The 23,499-nt window shown below is 39.5% G+C and overlaps 1 protein-coding gene across 2 annotated transcripts; it reads right to left on the reverse strand.

The window, feature by feature from the left end:
* Window positions 1-1,109: 1,109 nt before the first annotated feature.
* Window positions 1,110-22,801, reverse strand: GNS (glucosamine (N-acetyl)-6-sulfatase). Of its 2 annotated transcripts, none has more exons than XM_026070032.1 (14): window positions 22,533-22,800; window positions 21,746-21,805; window positions 20,852-21,058; window positions 19,203-19,268; window positions 18,663-18,761; window positions 15,933-16,100; window positions 12,170-12,252; window positions 10,643-10,761; window positions 10,003-10,106; window positions 9,491-9,592; window positions 8,176-8,283; window positions 7,388-7,498; window positions 5,305-5,465; window positions 1,110-4,482 (listed from the first exon to the last, which is right to left on the reverse strand). In XM_026070032.1, exons 1-14 carry the CDS (start codon window positions 22,674-22,676, stop codon window positions 4,407-4,409), a joined length of 1,608 nt encoding a protein of 535 aa, XP_025925817.1. In that variant the 5' UTR covers window positions 22,677-22,800; the 3' UTR covers window positions 1,110-4,406. The 2 variants fall into 2 exon arrangements, with proteins under 2 accessions (XP_025925817.1, XP_025925818.1); XM_026070033.1 differs by having other exon boundaries at window positions 4,409-4,495; window positions 22,533-22,801.
* Between the last annotated feature and the right edge of the window lie 698 nt (window positions 22,802-23,499).

Raw genomic sequence — 23,499 nt, forward strand, 5'->3', positions numbered from 1 at the left:
ATTATTAGGCTGCCAGCTTTAGACACAGTCCAGTGGATATTATCAAAAGATATAAATGACAGCTGAGTCTGACCAGAGCAACATCTGGAAAGCAGTATACTAACAAGAGCTCCCTTTCTATTCATACATGTTTCCCCCCCAAATGAAGTGTTAACATACATTTCTTTTTCTAAAACAGGTGACTCCTCTATCATTCTACAGCATTTTTCTTCATAAACATGGCTTGCTCTTAGAAATTAAGAACAAAGGAGGCATTGTGGAAAGCTTCCATGACCCTGATGGTTGTGTCACTTGGACTGTCAGTGACATCTTTGAGCACAATGGGAAGGTATATCTAGGTAATACAGAACTGCCTTTTCTTGTCGTGCTACAGCAGACTTAAGAGTTTTCATAAGCTGGTGCATCAAAAGAAAAATAGCAGTATTCCTTCAAGCAGCTATTAAATATTTTTTCTACTTAGCAGAAGGCTGTTACAGCAACAAAGTAGAATTGAGACTAATACCAAATAGTTAAACAGAAATGGAGCATAAAAATGCTTGTTTTAGAAGCTTGGGAAAGCCTCAGATGTAAATAGGTTAGACGTAAGTCACTCCCCTCTATAGTTTAAGGAAATAGTTTTTGAACAGTTGCACAGAGTTGTCCAAGGAATTCAACTCTAACAGGGTTGAGGTGAGTACTGTATATCTTATTCTTACCTGCAGTTCATACTTTGAAAGAAGTCTTATTCCTCTTTTCCAGGGGCAGAGAACATACTGTTTTTACTTATGAACAGTAGTTCTCCATTGTCTTTTTCTTGATGTAGCTGAATATATGGAAAACAAACAGTTTCCAAGGAAATATATCTGAATATATACAGCTTGCATTTAAGTTTTCTCACATTTCATTATTTTTCCCTAGTGCAAATTAGTCATGTTGTATTTTGCTAGACACTGTACATAAGGATCAACTGCAGGTTGGTCCAGTAACTGTGACCTTAAGGAAGGAGAGAGAGTTCACTAGTGGCAATTATGTAACAGCACAACAGGCAGAGAACAGGCTTATAAATTAGGAATCCAGTCTCTTAGCTTGATCCTTTGGAAAGGTTTAACTTCAATTCAGTAACAGAAAGATCAGAAATTTGATAGGCAGTTTATTTTGTCTTTCCCCAAAAGTGCAGCAGTGAACAGGGTACTCTGGAAGGGCACTTTCTAAACAGATGTTCAAAACAGAGCAGAAATTAAGTATGCTCACAACATGCTACAGCAGAGTATGGTCACATACAGAGAAGAGCAATACAAATAAAATACACTAATTGAATCAAAATAAAAAATGACAATTGTTTAATTATAATCAAATATCATATTTAGCTTGTGTAACAGATCAGTCTTAAACTTGATAGTTTGAACAGATTTTTACGCCTGCTTTGTGTGCATGCATGTGAGTTTTACAGATTTATTCCCAAAATACAAGAATGCCAGTTCTTTGGGCCTATGCTGAGTAAGCATGTAATTAGCTATGTTCACTTATGCTGAAGTAATGATACTGAGTAAAGTTTTCATTTTAGGTTAATGTAATAAGAGAGCTGTTAGCTGTATTTCTCACCATACAGCATCTGCTTTACTAGATCAAAACCAGGTGTGAACTAAGAAGTTAAAAAATTAAAAAAACCCCAACACATTTCACTTGAATCCAAACTCTGCACCTGTAAGGTCCCTTCATTTAAATACAAATGCCTTCAGTAACAAGGTACAGATACAGCCACAGTCAAATCATGTATCAAATGGAAATCTAAGAGAAGCATTTAATTTTAAAATGACTTATTTGGGAATTAGATCTGGCTGCAAGTTAAAGTTCCTTCATAATATTCTTTTAATCATCAAGGATTAGAATTAATACTGTCCATTCAGGGCTGTAAAAATACCCATGGAATTAACTGCTTCTTGGAAAGAGATGCCAGGCATGTTGCAACAAACTCCTCTAAAAGCAGTGGAAGCCAGGCAGCTGTCTGCTCCTGTTTTTCCTTCAACTACAGGCTTTTGTTGAACAGTTCTTAAGTCTGTATCAAAGAGTGTGATTGAAGCAGATATTTTCCTGAACAGCTGTTCTCTTCTGGTAAGTAAGGACTGACTAATTTTATTCTGAAATTGAGATTAGTATGACATTTATTGCCCATGACAGATTGCAGGTATAGTGTGGTTCTCTGACACTGAGTCTCATTACAGACAAAATGCTTTACAGGTGTGCAGATATCAAGAGTGTTAGTTTGATTAAAACTTTCTCTGATCCCACTTCTGAATATTCTATATAGATTCTATTCAGTTAACTTTCATGTCAATTAAGTATTAGACAGCACATAAGTCATTAAAAAGTTTTTGCTTGCTATGGCTTAGATCATTTTAAGAGTGTTAAATTAATCAAGTTACAGATTTGCACCCATGATGGCTTCTTTTTCTCTTAAGAAATATCATGACATAGATAACTTGCACTGAAACTTACACTGAAACACATAACTTAAATGGAAACTTGTCATGTCATTTCTTAGATTTCATAGAACTGTTTAGGTTTAATTTGCAACTATCCATTTATTTCACTCTAGCCTCTACACAGCTACCAAAAAGAGTTTAAACAAAGAACAAGTTTAAATTGATAAAATATCTGAGCAAAACACTACTTAAGTGAACTTCAGGCAACAAACACTTGAGAGCATTAAAAAAAAAACAAACCCTACACAACTTTGGTTTTGTTTTTAAAGAGAAGCCAGAGTTTGAAGGATATTGATGGGTAATACAAAGGCTCAATAAACAGAACAGGCTAAAGCTACAATTGTAGTGGAGAACCCCCCCCCCCGCCTCAAATCTTGAGTATCTGAAAGCATGTAAGTAGACAGTAACCAAAACCCCCAGCATTTATACAGATACTCCAGCTGAAGAGTTCCCTTTCAAGCTATTTTTTTTTCTCTCCAAACGTTTGGTCACTCTATAGATTGAAACAATGAGCTAAATTTGAGACAACAGCTCTATAAAAATCTAACCTGTATACCATCACAGAAATTTTACAGCTCTAAGCTAGATGAAGGTCAACATTTATCCTTCAGAAGTAAAAGTGAGGAAAATTCAACTGATCTTAATATAGCATTGCTTTTATCCAGTTTGTGGATGTATGCAGTGGAGTATGTACCTTCATAGATTTGGGAAGAGTCATACTTTGTTGCCTACTTCATGTTTACATGGTAGAAGGTTTCACTTGATGGGCTGCATTTCAGATGACACTAACCAGAAGATTGAAAAGATGACATCACCCTTCCAAAGGGAAAACAAGTGATCATGTACTGCAGTCAGAAGTCTGGCTTGCAGTCCTTTGGTGTGAAGGCCACTTACTGCAGGTTCTGAGTAGTTATGTCTCAACCAAAAAGCAAATCTATGAAGCACTTAAACTGCCTAAAATAGCCCTCTTGCTATTGCCCAGCAGAAATTGTTTTTTTTTAAGCTAGTTTGCTTTCAAAATAATTTACCTTCAAGCATCTAATCGGCTTAAGATGTTAGACAGTTGGAGACATTTGGAGGTTAGAGAAAGATCAACTCTATTGTGGTGCCTTTTGATTTTTAGTATTCCTGTTCATGTATTCAAACATACTTAAATCAGCTCAAAACAGGCACACTTACTTGAATACTTGTTAGTCTCAACACTGTTTTGATAACTCACTAAGAAGCCTAAAACCTTAACTTTGAAAGTTTCAGTAGTACGTGTTAACCTATTCTAGCATTTCAAACTAGAATAAGGTTAAAATTACATTCTTGTTTACAAGCTACCAAAGCAGATCTATAAAATGTGTTATCATTTGAAGTGGTCTTGTTGAAAGAAGGTATTTAGCATACTGATTTTAATTCTGCACAAGACACTTGCCAGTCAGATCCTACAGTTTTGACTAGTGCCTTCCTATGCTATTTTGGGCTAGTTTGCTATTGTCATTAAAGCTTTGATTTCAGTACAAGAAACCCATAATTAAACCTAGCATTTAAGAAAATCCATATGACAGGGTGTGAACATGGGTGAGCATTTCTGTGCAATAGCACCTGCCTACCTAACCAAATTCAAATATGTATTTATTTATTTTTTTAAGAACAAAATAAACTGTGTTTAGATTCAGAGGCCGTAGGTCACCTCTGTGCCTGTGATATGAAAAGGTGGTAATCAAATATCTGAGCAAGATGGATTAGCTATGTCTGACAATTTAGAATTACAGTTCAGCTGTAAATATATATTGCACAAGGCAACCAGTTAAAGACAAGGGTTTTTCTTCCAAACTGGGTTTGGACAGCCAATTAATAGTCTTCCAGCTGTGATCAATGAAAGTTAAGAGACAGACCTGCTGCAGTCACTGGAGAAATTGGTCAGTGGGAGCTGATTGCAAGAAGCTCTTAAATGCTTTATAAGGACTGTGCAGAAAACCGGCGAGCCTGAACACCGTGATTGCTGAACATGAGGCGTGGGTCGAACCTGTACCTATAAAAGGAAGCTATGTGAGCTACAATTAGTGCACAGTAACTAATACTTCTAGAAATAGCATATTTCCAGAATAGCTGGTACAATGCTAAACGAATAGCTTTTTTTTTGATAGCATACAGTGGGAACATTCCTTCTACATATTGCAACAGATAAGTCATGATGATACAGAACTAAGGAGCTGATGTTATCAGAAAAATAAATACTAGCTACACCATATAACAGCACACGCATTCTAATAGAATGCATCTCCTGAATACTTAGTATTATACATGTTTTGTTGTCTCACATTACAAATCTGTGTAGCACAACTGAAAGGACATTTTAAATGCTCTAAGCGAAAAGGGCTTTAAATCAAATGATTACTGAGTTTTGAGGTAAGAAGTGCAATTTACTTACAAGTGTTGACTAATATATACAGCTTAGGTATAGCTTAGCAGTAAATATTTCTTTGCTAACAGCATCTCCAGAAATAATCAGAGCAAGTAATTCCTGCCTACAGAAATATGCAGAGCTCCTCTTTATCTGCAGGCAAACCTGAAGTTGCTTGTCTGTTGACTACGCAGTATAGCTGTAAGCACCGCTATTCTAAGCCAGTGGCTGACAAGATTAAAGTAGTAGTATTAATATCATCAAGTTGTATTTGGTAGGTTAAGTTAAAGATTAAAACAAAAGATAGAAGGATCAAGAAATCCTCCCTATTAAACAAAAACATATATGCCAGTGATATTCTATTCCATCATAAATACCTTCGTGAAAACTTTTTTCTAAAAATATATGGTTATACTTAAAAGCATTATAACCAGTCAAAACAGTGTTTACCCGGGATCAAAGACGCCTGGTGTACGGCAGGTTGCTCCTGAACAGGACTGCAGCATCATTAATCGATAGTTCATCTTTTCTAGAATTTCTTGATCTATTGTTTTAGCAATATTATTGATCTGGTGTGGATCTGCAGTCAAGTTATATACTTCCACAAACACCTGTTTAACAGAAGAAAGTTCTTGCAGTGTATTAAGAACTAAATGCTAATTATCATTTGGGAAGAACAGTTTATGACAACATACAATATCAAGTGTTACACTACAGCATCCCCATACATAAGCTGTATTTGGCCCTGGTGGCAAAGTGGACAAAGGCAGGGAGTTGGTAGGTAAAGGTAATAGGTAAAGGTAAAGGTGTTTTGATACAGTATAGTATTGTGTAGTATTGATACAGTACAGTATAGTATTGGAAGAGTTTTTACTTACCACCCCAACACCCCCACAAACACCCCCCCCACCAGTCTGCTGTATAGTAGATGTTTTTCTAACAGATAAATAGACCCTGCCTTAAAGCTCACAAATCCAAAGTAAAAGGTCATGGGGAAAATTCCTGACCATGGCTGTCATTTCATTAATTGATTGATCTTAACAGATACAAAGGTGACATGATGGTTGTGAAATTGTGTATGGTTGCTGTGTACATACAGCTGTAGAACTCAGATGTGTCTTAACTATATATACAAAGTATGCTGAATACAAATATACAAGCCTACTAGAAGAAAGCTTTTTATTACTGTGTGCTTTGAGAACTAGGTGGTTTTCTTGGAAGATTTTAGGACAGATTCAGTTTTTGGTAGAATTAAGTCTTGAACCATTTTGTAGAACAAATACTGGGCAAACATCAAGAATTCAGCTAAAGTCTTGTCTGTGCTACAGTAGGTGCAATTGCAGCAGACATTGGTTAAAGCTGGCTGGGCTGTGTCAAAGACATGTCAGCAGAAGCTTTGGTTGCAAGGTTTCTCATAAAGTTCAGTACAAAGTTTTAAATCCACATACATTGCTGCATCTTCCTAATACTATTAGTCCTAATTTAGCTGACCCAGGTAAACTAGGTAACTCAGAAGTGCAGCAGCTATACCTCTTACAGAAAAAAAAAAAGTGATGTGATGTCTACCAAGATCAGCTTTGGAGTCTACTTTTACAAAGAAAGATAGAGCATTCATTCTGCTTCATCATAAGTTGTCAGCAAATGGAAAAAAGGGCCAAGTCTGTTAATCAGCATCTTAATCACCTATACAGTCTTGTCTTCCTGCAACAACCTAGTTATGGGATTTACTCTTCTGCTATAAGTTCTAAGTTTATTGTAAGTTGTTAGAAAGTGCTTTGTATGCTCTCATGGTAGTTGGGGACACCTGATATTTATGTGTTTACTATATATCTACTCACAGGGTGATTGATTAAATTTGTGGCCCAAATAGTTGCTTCAAACCTGATATGCTTTTTTAGGAACAACTGCTTGCAAATGGGCACAAGTAAGATCAGCCCTGTAACACTTCACTAATGAAGCATCAGCATTATGCACAAAACTGAAATTTGAACTGTTTCTGCAGGGGGGTATTATGTCCCATATACCCAGACAACTTAAGCTAAGGTTAGAGGTTCTTTCTGAAAGTTTGCCACAAGAGGCAAAATGCTTGCAAAGTAGAAGAGAAATGATGATTAGTCTGAGACCTCAGTTCTTCCCAAGAAAGAGAGCTGCAATTGAATGCAAGAGCAGCAGAAGTACTATGTAACAAAAATATTTGTAGTACAATAGAATCTGCTACATGGAATCAAGATAAGGCAGAACTGAACCCAGCCCTAGTACAGCTCTCCATGAGGTGGCTAGATGACTAATTCTAGAAGGCAATTATCATAGTTTAGGCTATTCCCCTTCTCCCCCCCCCTTTTTTTTTAAACCCCACCACAGAGTTTTGGTCAAACATTCTCATCAGTAGTTAAACACTTTACTGCTTATCCTGCAGGCAATGCTAATCTGCTTTTCAGGGTACTTTATGCAAACCTTGAGAACAGATAAGACTGCAGACAGTGACTAGCATAGTTGTGACGAGTTAATATCTGTTAGTGAGACAAAGAATTACCTCCCGGTCATCAAATTCACAGTACTGCAGATCCCAGGAAGTTGACAGTGTCCTCACACAAGCATATGTGTTGTTATAGGAGTCTTCACAGACACAGTCTGGGAAACAGTGCTGTGAAGAAAGCAGTGAACAAGTACTTAAGAAAAAAGAAACTACTAATCCTTTCCCTAAAGTCTATAACAGCTCAAGCCAACTGCAGTTAACTGATGAACACCAAAATCTTAGAAAACAGGCGCAAGTCTCCACTGGGGATTTTCAACAAAAATAGCTCTTCTAAATTTGAGGAAGTGTTACTAGTTAACTCTCGCCATAGTACATTAGCTTCCCAGACAAAATTCAAGTACACCAAAGAGAATAGCAAAAACCACACTATAAGATGACCTCCTTTGATTTTCAGAGCATAGCTAGTGACTTGAGTAACGGTTTCAGATAAAAATGGTGTGACAAGGCCTTCAGAGGTTTATAAGGAACATTGTATCACTGCTACCCATTTCCCCAAGCCCACATCTTTCTGGATAATTCTAGGGCCTCCTCTAGACTGGAGGCCCTATGGCTTCCCATTGAAAGGGTGACTGTGTTCCGCATAGTATGCGGACATAACAGTTTTGTATGGTTGGCATCTCTTAGAGATTTTTACTGTACAGCAGCTATGGAGCTAGCTCTTACATATCAAGATGCTAAAAACTAGTCTCTAGAAGCTTATTTCTAGAACCAGGTTAGCCCATAGAACAAATAGAGGTTTAACTCAGCAGCTGTTTTCTAATATTAACAAATTTTGTTCTGCTTACTGTAACACCAGGTCCTAGGCCAGGGCAGGTAGGATCACTGCCGTTGTATCCTTCTCCTTGGTACTCCACCAAGAAGTCTGATCTCCATGTCACATTTTTGTCTCCTCTCTAGGACAGGAAGTTAATATGACTTATTTACTGCCCTGTGAAACAGAAGAAGTTTTCCATGCCTGGGATAACACAAAAGCTGTTCATTGGTTACACTGCAGTTTGAGTCATGGTCCCCAATTTGAGTCAGTCTTAAAGTAATATTCAGCCTTTGGTTAGAAAGCCTCATGTAACTGAAAGACAGAGACAATTCAAAAAAACTAAACCCTGATGAAAAGGTGCACTAAAGTACCAGCTTTGATACCTAAAGAATCATGCAGTAAGATAAAATAGGGGCCATGTGGCCAGATGATACCACATTATAGGCAAGATTATGGGCTGTTTCTCTTCAGCTTTTAAATCAAACTACCACAACAGACAGAAAAAGATTGCCTTGGCATAAGAAAAGAAACAGTTTTAAGCAGCAACTAAGTTTTAAGCTGCTCTCTTTGTAGCTACTTTTTGAAAGCTAGAGGGGGAGAAAAGATGTAAGTTAACATACAGCACCATCACAGGCACATACAATAAAAGAATGAGTTCCAGAGTTTTGATTCTGACAGAATTTAAACTAGATGCCTTTTACCTGCTTCCATCTAAAGAACAACTTAAGGCTTGGATACAAGGTTTTAATAGCAAAGCATTGTTTTAAATCTGGATGATCTCCTACATTTCCAAGTAATCTGCCTTCAATTTATAGACCAAATTTAACTAAAAGTATCAGCTACAAGCAGCTTTATTTAAATAGGCTTCTGCTCACTTATTGGAAAGGTCAGGTTTACTTTATGAAACTATGTAAGTTTTGCCAGAGTTTAGGGGGGGAAACACTAGTTCTGCTTAGAACTGAAGCAAACAAAAGATTTAAGTAAGCACAGTGTGCTTGTGTTTTATGTGTATACTGAGAAGTCCTAATCAAAAGGGGAGAGAGGGTATAAGGTGGAAACAACATACAGCCTTCAAAACAGAAGCGATTACAAATGACAGGATTAGCCAGAGGATGACATAGCTTTATATTACCAAGAGACCCAGAAGCTGCAGAGCTTATTAAAATACACCTGCATTTAAACAGCATATCTGCTTTTTCACTAAGATATGAAAACCCTGGGTGAAAGTGCCATCAAGGGGAGAATATGGATTGCAAGTCCACCTAGTCCATTGAAGGAAGTAGTACTCACTTTGAAGAATAATCTTTACAAGAATTACTGGTTACTATCCCTGTCCATTCACTTACCAACAGTGGCAGTAGTGACATCCCATCCATCTGAGTCTTGTTCAGGTCATACCCTGCAATATCCAGAATAGTGGGACCCAAGTCAATGTTTGCAACAAGCATCTGTAAGATGAGGGAAACAATTAGTTTCAAAGACTGGAATATATAATAAGACTTCTGTATTTTAAGTACTTGTCATTTTAGGTACATCTAAACAGTATTTAATTTCAACTTTATAGGCTAACAGAACCTGTAATATTCTCAAGAAATACTAGGGTTTTTTGGTTTTTTTTGGAAAAATCTTATGTAATCTCCACACCTCATTTATTTCTGTAGTTTGCAATTCCATCAGTTTACTGATCAAAGGTAGGGGCACATAGCTTTTTTTTTTTTTTTTTAAATGAGGTCTTTGTATCTTGTACCACCCTACAGATTTCACTTATACATGCAGGAGCATAAGCTACAGCTAAGGCTAGTAAGTGTGAAACAATATTAAAAGCAAATAAGTATTTTGTCTTCACTTTTGATCTTACCTTGTTTGTCTGATTTGGTTTTATTCCTGGTCCTCGAACTAGCAATGGAACTTTGATATCAAACTCATACAACTGCCGTTTGTCTATTGGCAATGAGAACTGGCCTATCCAACAGAATCAGAAAGGGAAAAAAGTTAAATGGTTTGTTTCAGGTTTAAAGAAGTTTTGCATTACTCCATATAATTTCCAAGAACCAGTTTTAAAAAGTCAGAAGAGGTTCTTAACAATAACTACATTAACAAAGTGGGAGGATGTGAACTAAGAACCTGGACGCACAAGCCACATTTTACAGGATTTAACAGCTTAGATGCTGCTTTTTCAGTTGTGGAACGTGATAAAGACAGCTCTGAGACAGATTTTTACTGGTCAACTCTTTCATAGCAACTCTTTCTACAGAACACAGATCTTTCCTCCATTTCTGTCCTAGTTTTACATATATCACAATATAGCAGTAGAGATTAATACTCAATGAACAACAACAAAAATTGCAACGCAAGAATGTGTTGCAACTCAAATTAGTACTTCTCACATCTGTACTTTTTAAAACTGCTGTCTCCATTTTCTGGAGTGTTCGCGAGTGTGACAAGTTAAACAATTCCCAGATCATCTACAAATTTTCAATAAGCAATGAGCATCTCACCAGTATGAAAGCCATTGTCTGATGTGTAAAAGATGTAAGTGTTGTCTAACTCTCCATGGAATTCCAGTTTCTTCACTAACTTCTCTATCAGATCATCTACTGACAGCAGAGTTTGCCACCTATACAGAAACAAGAAAGTTATTCATACTAGAGTATTAAAATTTAGAATAATTATGAATGCTGTTAGCATTCATATTATGCTTTAAATCAGCAGTGTACATGCTGTAAGCAGATTATTTTATGTATTCTGAAAACAAACTGGATAGATTACTAGACTGTACTGTTTGAGGCTGCAATTTAAGATAGAAATAGACTGTTTGTCTTCACTTCTTGTTGATTTTGTTCTGTAGTGTCTGAGAAAGGTCAAAACACTGATTACTGGTAATCTTATCTGGAGGTAGCCAAGACCAGCTTTGAAGCAATACAAGCAGCAAAGAGTCAGAGTGATCGCCTGCAAGGTCACTTGTTATTAATATTAGAACTGGGTAGAAAGAAATAAACACAAGTATTCCATGAATTTAGTTATCTATAGAGGATCCTTTCTGCTTGAAAACTACATCAGGTATTTTGTATTACTCTTTCAATATGAGGGTCCATTATTCTGGTGTACGTAAAGGCCTTGAACTGGTAGTTATTCTGTCCTGTGTCACAGGGTCTGCTGTTGAGACACGTGACTGCTTCTGATAAGCCAATAATAAGCCTCCACAGACTAGTATTATGCTGAATTAACTAAGTTATTCAGTTCTTGGGCTCTGTGGTCTTCAAGCTTTATTTAAAATTTTATTGCATAATTTTACTTAAATGTTTTATAAAGCAAGTGCCTGAAAAGAACAACTTAGTCTTCCATCTCCGAAGTGACAAGCTAATACCTAACTGCCCAAAATGGAGTTTAACATTTAAAATTAGGTTAATGTCTGTTTCAGAACTTTTAAAGAAAATATTCCTACAATATAAGCCAATACCCCCTTTACACACACACTTATATAAAATAAGGTATTAACTGTGCCTTCACTTTATCCCCCTCCCCCCTCTCAAGAAAAACAAAAACCCATCCTCCTTGGCTAGTCAGTTATTACAGGTATTCCCACCTAACAAGAGCACAGACCAAGAGGCAAGATTAATAGAACAGATTAGCTGACAGATAAATTGATCATATTTGACGTATATCACAGAAGAATCTGGAATTCGAGTGCCTTTGAAGCAGCATATGTTTTGTGAAAATCTGTTGTACATGGAAAGTCAGAGAAACAGTAAAGAAACTCAGCATGACTGGTCTTTATGAAAAATGATAGCAATGTTTGGGAGCAAAAGATTTCTGAAGTCAATTGCAAGTTTCTTTGCAAAAAGTGAACTGAAAGCAAGGTCTGTCAAGACAGATCCCAGAAAACAATGACAGGTAGCTGGATGTCTATTGTCAGACTTACTACAGCACCCCCCCCCCAAAAAAAAAAAGAAAAAAAAAAACTTTTTTTTTGGAAGAGAAGAGTTCCGATAGTAGGAGTTTTCAGAATCAAAAGAAATCCCTACCTCTTTCTATAAGCATCATCAAGAAACTGTATTGAAGAGTTAGTCATTGGAGTCTTTGCTTGTCGAATTAACCAGTGCTTGTTCTGAAAGAAAAAAAAAGTTAGTGCAGCAGAGAAATACAGGTGAACAGTTTTGTGCTAACTTCTAAACCTTTGTTAGACTGACTACAACAGAAATCTTGTTTAGGGTGAAATGCCTGCATGATTCCTGTAAATAGCTAAGTAATGCTGTCAAACTGACCTGACTCCAGTTTTCCCTTTCAGTCCATGTAAAATCTAAGTTGTAAGAGCAGAATATAGCTCCAGTATACTCAGGCCTTGGTGAGAAAACAGTAGCTGTGGATTTTTTCAAAGCAATCTGGGAAGAAATTTGTGAAAGGACCTGGGGATGGCTCTCCCAGAGGTAACAATTCTATTTATAGCTACAAAATCCAGGAAGGAGCCTGATACAGGTCTGATGAAAAATAAAACAAAAAAACCCCAAACCCAGAAACCTGAAGAACTGAGCAGCATTACAAGATTGGACTTGGTTGTCAAAGTGGAGTTCTTTTGGGACTGAGATATATTGGGATGCTCACAAGCCTAGGTGGAGAGGTGGGGTAGGAACTCCTGCATTAAGAGTAAAGGACTAACCAATTTATGGAAAGGCAAGGACAAAGATCTTTAGTAGTGCCATAATTAGATCATGGTAGCTCATAAACTCAGGGCTGGAGGCTATTGAAGGGAGCAGAAATACTACACTTCCATTTGGATTTTTTACTCCAGAAAAAGAATGTTTTACTGATGGGTATATCTTCTAGCCTCATCCCCAGTCTTCAGAAACAGTCCTTCTCTTCCCTCCCTCCCCAAAAAAGCAATTAAGTTTAACTCATGAAAAATGATGTACTTGCACATCCTGAAGCACCAGTCTGAACTGGGTCAGCCACTGTACAGATAAATGGAAAGGTCTATTGTATACAACTTAGATTAGTATTAGTGGGGAGCAAAATAAAGAAGAGTCAGTGCAACTTTACATTTTCTCATTTAATAAGACATTATTTGAGTTGCATCCACTCATCATCCTCAGCTCCAGCCTGTATTTGGATGGGACACTTCTCTGTAGAACCTCTAGTTATGCAATTTCCCTCCTGTCACAAGACTGACTCTGAAAGGGCTCAGGCTTTAAGGACTAACAATGAAGTGACTCATATTCTGCAGTTTCTCAGTTTCCCTGTTTTCTGCTTTTGCAAAGAGAAGGATGGATTTCTGGCATGGAGAATTACTACCAGGCCCAGTTTATTTTAGTTCAGTAGTATTCAAATCTTACTTTTATGGCAACTGTAAAATAATTCTGGAGAAATGCCAAGTCTATCTCAGCAAGAAAGCTGACCAGATAACCAAGACCAAACATCTAGCACTCATCACCTGTTGGTGGGGAGAGAAAGGTAACAGAAGCCACCTCACACCCACCCCTCCCCAGCTCAGCATAAGTTCCTCAGAGAACAGAGGGGCTGGCAACCTCACTTGCACACTTTTCATTGGAGGTGGGCTCAGGAGGGGCCTTCCCCACAGCACAGCTGGGCTGCATAAATCAGACTGATAAGTCACCTAGTAAAGTAGAATCTTTCTCTTGTTCTGGAGTACTTTGCTCTTTCTAGCTTTCTCTGAAGTTTCAGGAACTTTACAGCACCTAGATACCTTTGTGGATTTAAGCAAACTTGATACTGATGCAGTGTCCTCAAATCTGGTCCTTGCCAGTCCCTGTCAAGTTTCTTCACCAGATATGTACAAAGCTGTCCACCAAGTCCTCCTGTCTGCCTGCATCCTGCTTTCAAAGAAAATCTGGGAGACCTTGAGACAGGATACTGTATCTTGTCAGCAGGACCTGAACATAGCTGTGCTCTGATCTTGCAGGCAAAACAACCCATGCAAGATGAGACATGTATCTTGGTCAACTTCTATCTCAGAAGAGTTTAGTTACACCACTCCTCTGGTGTATCAAGAGTCCAGCTTTGGAAACCAGACAGGTGCTTAGACAAGTGAGAGGTCATAGCTGAGGATCTTAAGCAGATATTAGAGTGCTCACGACTGGCCAGAGTCTGACAAGAATTTCAGTCCTACTCTTTATGTAGACTCCCTCTGGTTGGCTCCTTTTAATACCCCTTGCCCACATACTATGCAAGGAAGCTAGGCAATTAGTTCAGGAATCAAGACTGTACAATGCAAGGCTGCCTAGCAAGCATTACAACATCAATGACTTGAGCGTCTGAACCTGAATGCCTGTTTAATACTGTTGTAGAAATTGTGCTTGCTCTAGGAAACAGTGAGGCTCCAAAAAGACTTAGGCTTCAGGGCCACACACTGCCAATTAAAGAAAAGCAGGCTATCAATGATCATAGCCACTGTGTCTCTAGGAATAAGAGTAATATTAGTCTGTTCCTATTGTGAAACAGATTACAATTCTGTATCCACAGATATTAACTACCAAACGTTAAGTAAGTCATTTTGCTTTGTATTATGTAAGCATATGCAGAGCTTTTGCCTTTGCTCCACATAAAGCAACTCCTATGCTGTATTTTTTGGCTAGCTGCTGACCTCACTGGTCAAATTATTTCTAGCTTATTATTTTAAAATAATTTGGTTGTTACAGTAATGGAACTTAAGATACAGTTAGGATTCCTTTCATGGAAAAAGATTCTGATTCCCACTCCCTAGTATAGACACTTTAGCCCAACCCATTAAGTTTCATTCTTTACTACTTGCAGCCTTTCCTCCCCCTTCATTCATGATTTTACATCATGCTGATAAGCATACAGTCATTCCACCAGCTATGATCTTCAGCCAAAAAAAAAAAAAGTCTCACCCTGGACTACATGTGTCATAGTGACCTCAAAGATATATGTATCACTGGGCTTCAGGCAGGCATTCAGGCAGTGACATCCCTTATACTGAAGATCAGGAGTAAATCCTGAAGTGAATCAGTTGAACACTGAACAACAGAAGGGTCTATATTTGAAATTAATTGAACAAAAAGATACGGAAGCCTGTAAGTTAAATACCTTACTATATTAAGTGTTTGTGACCTTCACTAAGTTACAGACAGAGTAAGTTGCAACAGGTCAGTCTGAGCTGGACCTTACGTGGTTAAATTAATTGGCAGTGGAAGGCACTGCCCTGTCACAAATAAGTCTACAAGCTTCTAACATTAGGTTCAGCAAGTCTGATTTCAACAAATGGAAGGCAAGTTCTCAAAGTCCTTGGTGATCCTGGGCCTTGTGGCTCATGATTTCAGGAAATCCTCTGGTCAGCCTGATAAGCTTGTAAACTAGGGACAGCTTTTCCATTAACTCAAATAATGGACAATCCTGCCCACCTGAGCAGACCTGCATAGGAAGGGAGGGCTCTTTTCCTTCTTCTCCTGAAGCTTTACATAGCACACTACCTATGTGTTCTCTTAAACATACTGGAGGGCAATGAAAGAACATTTTAAGAGCTTCAGAAAGGTCTGGAAGTTGACCAAGGAATTAACCTTTTCTCCATTTATCAATCATTATTTATGTTGTACTGCCTAATTTTCTCCACTGATTTTTTTTTTATTTACAAGATGCAAAGTTTTTAATGTCACAATAATCAGCCTTATGCATTTAAAATAACTAAACAACCAGTAGTCATGGTATTAACCTATTCTCCTCACCATTTAAACTTAATATGCATGTCAGGTTAATTGTCTACTGCTCTCATGAACTTGTGAAATAATCTAGATAGATTCTTTCCAGTTAGCTTACCTTTCCATGAATGTTAAAATTGCTGTTTCGTGGTGCACTGACATTCTGAAAACTCTTTTTATACTGTGGAGCAGCTGTCCAAGGCGAGTGTGGTGCTGGGGTGGAGATCATCATAAAGAAGGGTTCAAAATTCGATTTATACTCCAAGAAGTCCAAAGACATGTTAGCCTGCAAACAGTTTTGGTGGAGGGGGAAAAAAAAAAGAGTTGTAATGCCAAAGGAAAACAAGGAGTACTTAAAATTCAAACTAGATGTGTAACTTTTATTTAGAGCTTGATAGCACTGGGAACGTGTAAACTATTTCAGAAACTTGCACATCTACATCCAAAATAGCAGCTTATGATTAATCAATCTCAAGTATTCATGTTAAACAAATCCTTTGTCCCACATTTCTGAATAGCATTCTGCTTTGTACCTTTACATTATTTAGATCAGGAAGTTTCATAAAAAGGTTGCAAAGGATGACTCCAACTTTTCATTCCATTCTGCCTACTCCAAGTATCTACCAAATCCACCTAAACTTTCCCTTTATCAAGTAAAATGAGAAATATATATATTTTAAATACAGTCTTGAGTCTTTCTGAGTCTTTCAGATACAATTTCCTGCCTGGCAAATCAAAGTTTGACAGTTTCAGTTGTCATCTGACATGACAATTGTTCTAAAAAGAGGTTTTTCAGCTCCACTGTTTATAACTTATGCTCATTCTGCAGCTAACTCCCAGTTTCCAATGGGTGCCACATTTCTGCTGGTGAAGCTGGAAGTTCTAAAAAAAAGTGTAGTTCTAGATCCCACTCGCTTGTGCCACTCTATTGCACACTCATTTTCACTTCAGCCTGTATACAATTTTGAGTGGCAAGTTGGAAGAGACGAGTTACATTTTAGCATTCCCTTGGTCAGTCTTTGCAATTAAAGACTTCAAAGTTACTGCTTACAGATCAGTTCTTCACTACTCAAATATCACATTTTCCTTTCCTGTCTGATTAGCATATCCCACTCTGGATTTCCTTTTCTTCCTCTGGAAGAGACAATACACTAGGAATTCCCCACAGTACAAAACCCAGTAGGAACTCCCTTCCTCTCAACTTGTACACCTAAGCAACTAGGACTGGGCTTCAATCATATGATGACAAACTTGAGGGATAAGAACTATGTGAAGGTCTTCAGGAAGAAGTGGAGAAGTTCGTAGAACTAGTCAACTCAGATTTTGTTAGGAGATTAAACTGCAGTGTGTCAGGACTGCAGTAGACAGATCTAGGTGTCCAGATTCTCAATACTAGACTTAATTATGCAGGTACCCTCAATCAGGAGACAGAAGCTTGTGCAACACAGTGTGCAACACAGGAAACTTCTCATCAGCAATTTATTCCTGTTGGTGATCTATCACTGCAGATTTGGCAGTATAGGCATGGCCGTTACTCACATCAAGCGGCTTAAACTCAAGCACTAGGCTTTGAAATGCTAAATACATATTTGGTAGCTATACGCTGAACACAGAACACAACACACAAAGTTATCATAATGTTGCTTCATCAATAGGCAACCCACCACACATAAGTATTTTACGTAGCAATAAACTATTGGTCAAAATGTTTACGAGCTGCTGAAAGATCAAAAAAGACAACTACAATACCAGTAACAGGATAGCCTCACTTCTGACCTATCAATTCCAATCTAGCCTAGGCCAGTATAAAATCTAAATTTAATCATACAGCTGTTCAACGTCCTAAGAAACGTCAATCAGTTCAGTTCCTAGTAAGCAGCTGTCTATGTTAAAGAACCCACCGGCAATGAAATTCATTAGAGTTTCAGTGGAAGATTATGAACTGACTGCATTACAAGACTTATCATTAACAAAGAATTTTTCTGAGTGCTGCTACAGCACATTATTTGGTATTGCTAGGGAGCTCACACACAGCATGTCAACTTGAGACTCCCGGGGGGGGGGAAGGGAAGAGAGCAAGTGCAAGTGTGAGCACACGCATAGGGGAGTACACACCCCCACCACTGAAACTACTTGCTAAACAGACTCATAAAGCAGAAAAAAAAGCTAAGTAACTCTTACAATTTTCTCTTAACTATTTTATGCCTTTTCTATCTGTCTTTAAAGAGGGTAAAGAGGCTAAAAATGTCCCTGGTCTGCTACATATTTCAGCACAGTCCATATATTGCCCTTACACACAGAATTGATTAGCCTTTTATATTTCCAAGTAATCAGTATGATGTAGTTATAGATTACAAGATACTAATACACTGTAATAGCTAACAAACAAAACAGTGTAAAGTTACTTTTAAGTGCCTAACTTCCCACTGAAATCTTGGCCCAGTTTATATTGGTTACAGAAGCTGTGTGCATTGTAGTTGAACATCCTTATGTCTTGAAATAATTTATTTCAGATGAGTAGCCTGAAAAAATACTGCTCTTGAATGATCAGATACCTAGCATTGTAATATTGGGTTGCCTACATGCTTCGTGTTCCTCACATGCCACATAAGTCAACATTAACCTCTCATTCCACAGCTTGTACATACAAACTTCTAACCTTTTAATATATCTGGAATCTTGTTTTCCTGGTGAACCACCACCACTACGACAGCATGATCATGTAGTTTTTAAATGAATGAATGCAATCTAATAAACTGCCCCCTGCCCTCTGACCCCTACCCCTCCAGCATGAGGTATTATCCAGTCCTGAGCAGCTTCTGTATTACAGGTGTTACAAGTTTCTTACCAGTACATCTGTAAGGTAATCTACACTGTAGTTCTCACCATGCCTTCGTGCTTTGCCATTCACTGAAAGAGTATAGTTGTAGTACTTTGAATTTTTCTCCTGTGAAAAAGAGTCATATGCATACTTATAAAAGCAATATCCACATTGATTACTTGGAATAGTCAATGTGAACTGCCAGCAAGTATTTGGCAAATGCAAGTATTTGTCATAACCAAACCACAGAATTCTCAAAACTGGTCTTCAGCAGTCATGAGTTTTAGTAATATGTTATACTTTTTTTGGCTTTACAAATCAGGGTATTTCCCCAGACATCTTAGTAGGAGTAGCCTCCATAAAAACAAACAAACAAAAACTAAAAACCACCCCCCAAACAAACAAAAAAACAAACAACCCATCAAGGAATTTATATGCAATAGAGGCAAGAAAGAAATTTTGCATTAAGCTGTTAGATGCTCCTCGCCTATTTCATGATCAGCAAAATTAGAACACAAGTTAGACTGTAAAGCAACCTAAATTAAATCTTTTAAAACAGCCACATACCAAAGCATACCAAAAACTCCATCCAGGAGGTACATGACCTACTCCCCCGGCATCCTCTGCTCCATACTGAAAGAAAAAGGGTGTGGGGGGGTGGGAAGTAGACAATGACTCAGTTTCAAATATGATGAATAAAAGCTAGGAGTTATATTTCACATTCATGTGCTTTATTCAGCACCACTCAGAAACACTTAAGCCAAATTCCATTTCAGAATGGAAAAACCCAAATACACATATAAAGACAGATGCACAGTCTGTTAAAGAGAGCAGAATTAAATAACTAGAAGGAAGGTGACTGAAAGCTTAGCATTCACCAGTAAAATATAAGTTTTATTTCCTGCTTTACTCTGCACACAAAAGTATGCAGAGATCTTATAGAACATATGGTATATCATCATGTAATTAGAGATGATCAAAAGGCATATATGTGACAAGACAGTCTTAGGTTTAGTATCTTCTGAATTGTTAGCACACAAGAAAAATTTGCATAAACCAACAGTCTCCATCATCCTGCCTGAAGAGGCGGTTTTAACTTTAAACAATGTTAGCCCCTGTCATCTTAGCGCCAAGTGATCTACAACAGCCAGCCTTTAAGCCAGCAAAAGGGAAAGTGGCTGCTGAATCAGTGCCAAGTTCAAAACAGAGGGTGCCTCAGAGTGACAACACTGCTTCTTAGGGCTGCCCCCTCCCACCTACATGGTTCCCCTAACTGCAGGGACAGGGGATTATGCTGAGTCAGGGGATGCTCAAAAGAAGCAAAATAAGCTTCTCTTTCCCTAGCTGCCTCAGCAACATCAGCAGAGACAGATTTGTGCCTGGCTATGAATATTCATATTCAGCTATCCTATTGTAGCACCAGCATTTTTCACCCCCAAAAATGCAGAAAAAATACTGCTGTTAACTTTTTAACTCATCTAGCTCCAAATAAAATTCCATCACTCAAGTGGCATGCCTAATCTTAGAAGTTTATCAGTACTGAATGTTAAAGGCCTACCATAAAGTACTATAAACTACAGCTTAGTTCAACAAAACAAACAAACCACCACACAAGTGATTCAGCAATAAAACGTTGGGTAACATCTGTAGAGAGGTCCAATAATTTCTGTTCTCCCAATCTGCCTCAGTGAGACTAATATTTAAATAACATATTAACTGCTAAGAAGAAAATACCCAGTCTTCTTATTTAAGGGGAAATGTCAATGAGGAATAATGAGACAACCAAATTTTTCTTTAACTAACATTATTCTAACAGCTTGCCTGGTCTAGGACTGGCTTGATGGTGTTCTTCATACAAACCACATGCTAGTCCTCTATTCATTTCTTACAATCATTAAAATCATCATCTCTAGCAATTAATACAGTTGGACTTAAAGCAAAACAAAAACATCCCAACTTTGGATTCCATCACGTTTTCACAGTTAACTCTAAAAAATGTTCAGGCACCTACAGAACCTGATTTTAAACAAGTTCAGTTGAGAATTGGAACTTTGCATCTCATTTATCCTACCTCAGTAAAGAGAATCTTTCATCCATACCATTTTAAATATTTTGGAAAATCCATATTCAATTACAAATATAAAGCCACTGAATATTTTAGAAAGGTGGAAAAAGCAAGTGAACTGTGGCACAATAAAAACATAAGCACAAAATACCTCATTCAAATACTTTCCAGCAAAGAATGTTTGATAGCCACACATAGTTTTGAGTAGTGCGGGGAAGGTATATGGTTCTTGGATCTTCTGCCATGATTTGCTGCTACAGTTTCCTTCCAGAGTGTTATTGACAACATGATGATTATGTGGGTATTTTCCTGTTAAAATGCTAGCTCGACTGGGACAGCAAAGTGCACTGGGAACATACTGGAAAGACAGGATAAAAGGGTAAGATTGATACTGTAAAACAACTTTTCCTCAAAATTTGAAATTTTGAGGTATTAGATAACAGGCTGATCAGAGTTCAGCAACTTTAAATCTTCAAAAACTTTTTGGGCACACAGAATTACATCTCCAATATTTTCACTAACAAAAAGCTACACATGAAACTGGCTTTAGATTTCTGCATCATATGCTCTCACCCCCCTTCCCCCCCACACATTACAGGTTAGATGCAGTTTATACACAGCAACAAGTATCCATTAAAATATTGTTTACCAGTTGATATCCATTATTTTAGCTATGATAATACATTAGAAAAAGAAGAGTGAAGCAGATGTTCAGCATGTATAAAGCTAAAACTTTTAAGTAACTTCTTCTACCACTTCTCAGTTTATTATAAAACTATTTAGACTATTCAGTTTTACTTTACTGCTTGAGTAAACTAGCACAACTACTTTTAGGAAGTGAAGTTTTCTTTCTCAGACTCTGAATATGACCTTAGCTTTATTCATTTCAAGACCTGAAACTAGTTACAGATTGTTTTTTTAAAAATAACATTGTAAAATACTTTATGAAATAATTGCCATAGTTTTGAGATTTTCAATTACTTAAAACGTAAACTGTACAGACACATATACCTCAGCAGTTCAAAGAGTTAACGTAAAAACTTACCGCATTTAGGAAGGTTATTCCCATCTGCGCAATGAGGGCATTAGTCTTTTTTAGAGGGGTCTGGAAGAAAGGTACCAAAAATAAAGTTAGGCAGTGCCTTTATGTGTGCAGCTAAAGTAGCAGTCTTGAAGCTACTGGCACAGCTAGCTACAAGGCCCATCGCCACAGTTCCCAGGCAGTGTCCAGGCAAGTCATTCCTAAGTGTCTTTTTGCTATGACTGCGCGTGACCGCAGCAGTGCGCAGGGGTTGCGCAAGCAGGTCTAAGAGAGCAGAAGTACACAAATATTCAGCGACTACCTACAGCTACAGACTCCCAGTCTTGACCGATCGCGCATGGTTTCTTTACGGAGAAGCTTCACTTCCAGCTTCCCAGACGAAGCCCACCATTATACTTTATCCCGGCCTCTTTCTGGGAGCGCTGGCATAACCCCACCACCCGAAAGCACAACTCCGCCTGACAGCAGGTAAAAGGGACCGTTTCCGCAGCTCTTCGAGGAGCCCCGGATACCATGTTTTTCGCCCCAAGACGAGCTCCCTCCCCCCCACGAGCAGCCCGCCCCACCTGACACGGGCCCTCCTCAAGCCGCCGCCACCTCCCCAGCCGCAGCCGCAGCCCGGGCCGCGGGGCACGGGGAGCGCGGCGCCCGGGCGGACCGGGCGGGAGGGAAGCGGCCGGGCAGGCGCGGCCCCCCGCAGCGCTCCCCGCCGCCCCGCCCGCCCTAACGGCCGCGGCCCCTGCCCGGCCGGCGCACGGAGGGGCGGCGGCGGGGGACGACCCGCGGTTACCATGCCGCCCAGGCAGACGTCCTGGTCGTCGGTGAGGATGAGCACCACGTTGGGCCTCCGCGCCTGCCGCGCCGCCGCCGGGCACAGCACCAGCAGCGCGGCCAGCGCCAGCCCCCGCGCCACGGCCGTCGCCGCGGGCGACATCGCGCCGCCGCGGAAAGAGAGAGAGACACGGACGGACGCGCTGCCGCTGCCCGTGGCCCCCCGCGACACCGGCGCAGCCGAGAGCGGAGTGCGGGGAAGCAGCACCCGGGCCCGCCCCGCCCCCGGCATATGACCAGGGAGAGCGACCGGGGGAGGGGGGAGGCGTCACGTGGCCCCGGCGGCCGCCGCGAGCGGGGCGGCCCCGCCCCCTCCCCAGCCTTCCCCAGGCCGCCCCGCCCCGCCCCCTCCGGCGTGGCCCCGCCCTTCTCCGCCGGGACGCCGTTGCCATGGGGCGGGCGCGCGGCGGCGGCGCGGTGTTTCGGTTCGCGCCTCGCCCGCGCGGCTTTCCCGCCTTCGGGCCGGGTTTGCCCCGCGCTGCGCGGGCGGGCAGGCTCTGCCCCGTCCCTGCGAAACCTGGCCGCGACACCCCGCCCGTTCTCCCGGCTCTCATGCCATCCTATTGCTTTCTGGGTGGACTAACTGCTGTGATCGGCCTCTGTGACAATGGCCAAAACGGTGTTTTGTTTTGGTCCTCATTTTTTTTTTCCAAAATATTGCAGGTTGCTATCAAATGCCTTTTGCTAATTAGCAAAGTTGCAAAGTCAGCCTCATCAATCTGATAGCATGTCTTGCCTGCCTGCCTGCAGTGTGGGCACTGCCTATGTCATAGCTAATGAATCCTCAGCCTGAAGAAAAGTATTGATACAGAGGAAAACCAAAAGGGAGAAAAAGACAAGGAGCATGACCTGAAGGGAGTTTGCTAGAGGAATGGGAATGCTGGGAACTCCATATATTCACGAGGAATTTAGCCTACACTGCCAGG

This window comes from Apteryx rowi, unplaced genomic scaffold (assembly GCF_003343035.1).
Source record: "Apteryx rowi isolate R43461 unplaced genomic scaffold, aptRow1 scaffold_302, whole genome shotgun sequence".
Lineage (NCBI taxonomy): Eukaryota > Metazoa > Chordata > Aves > Apterygiformes > Apterygidae > Apteryx > Apteryx rowi.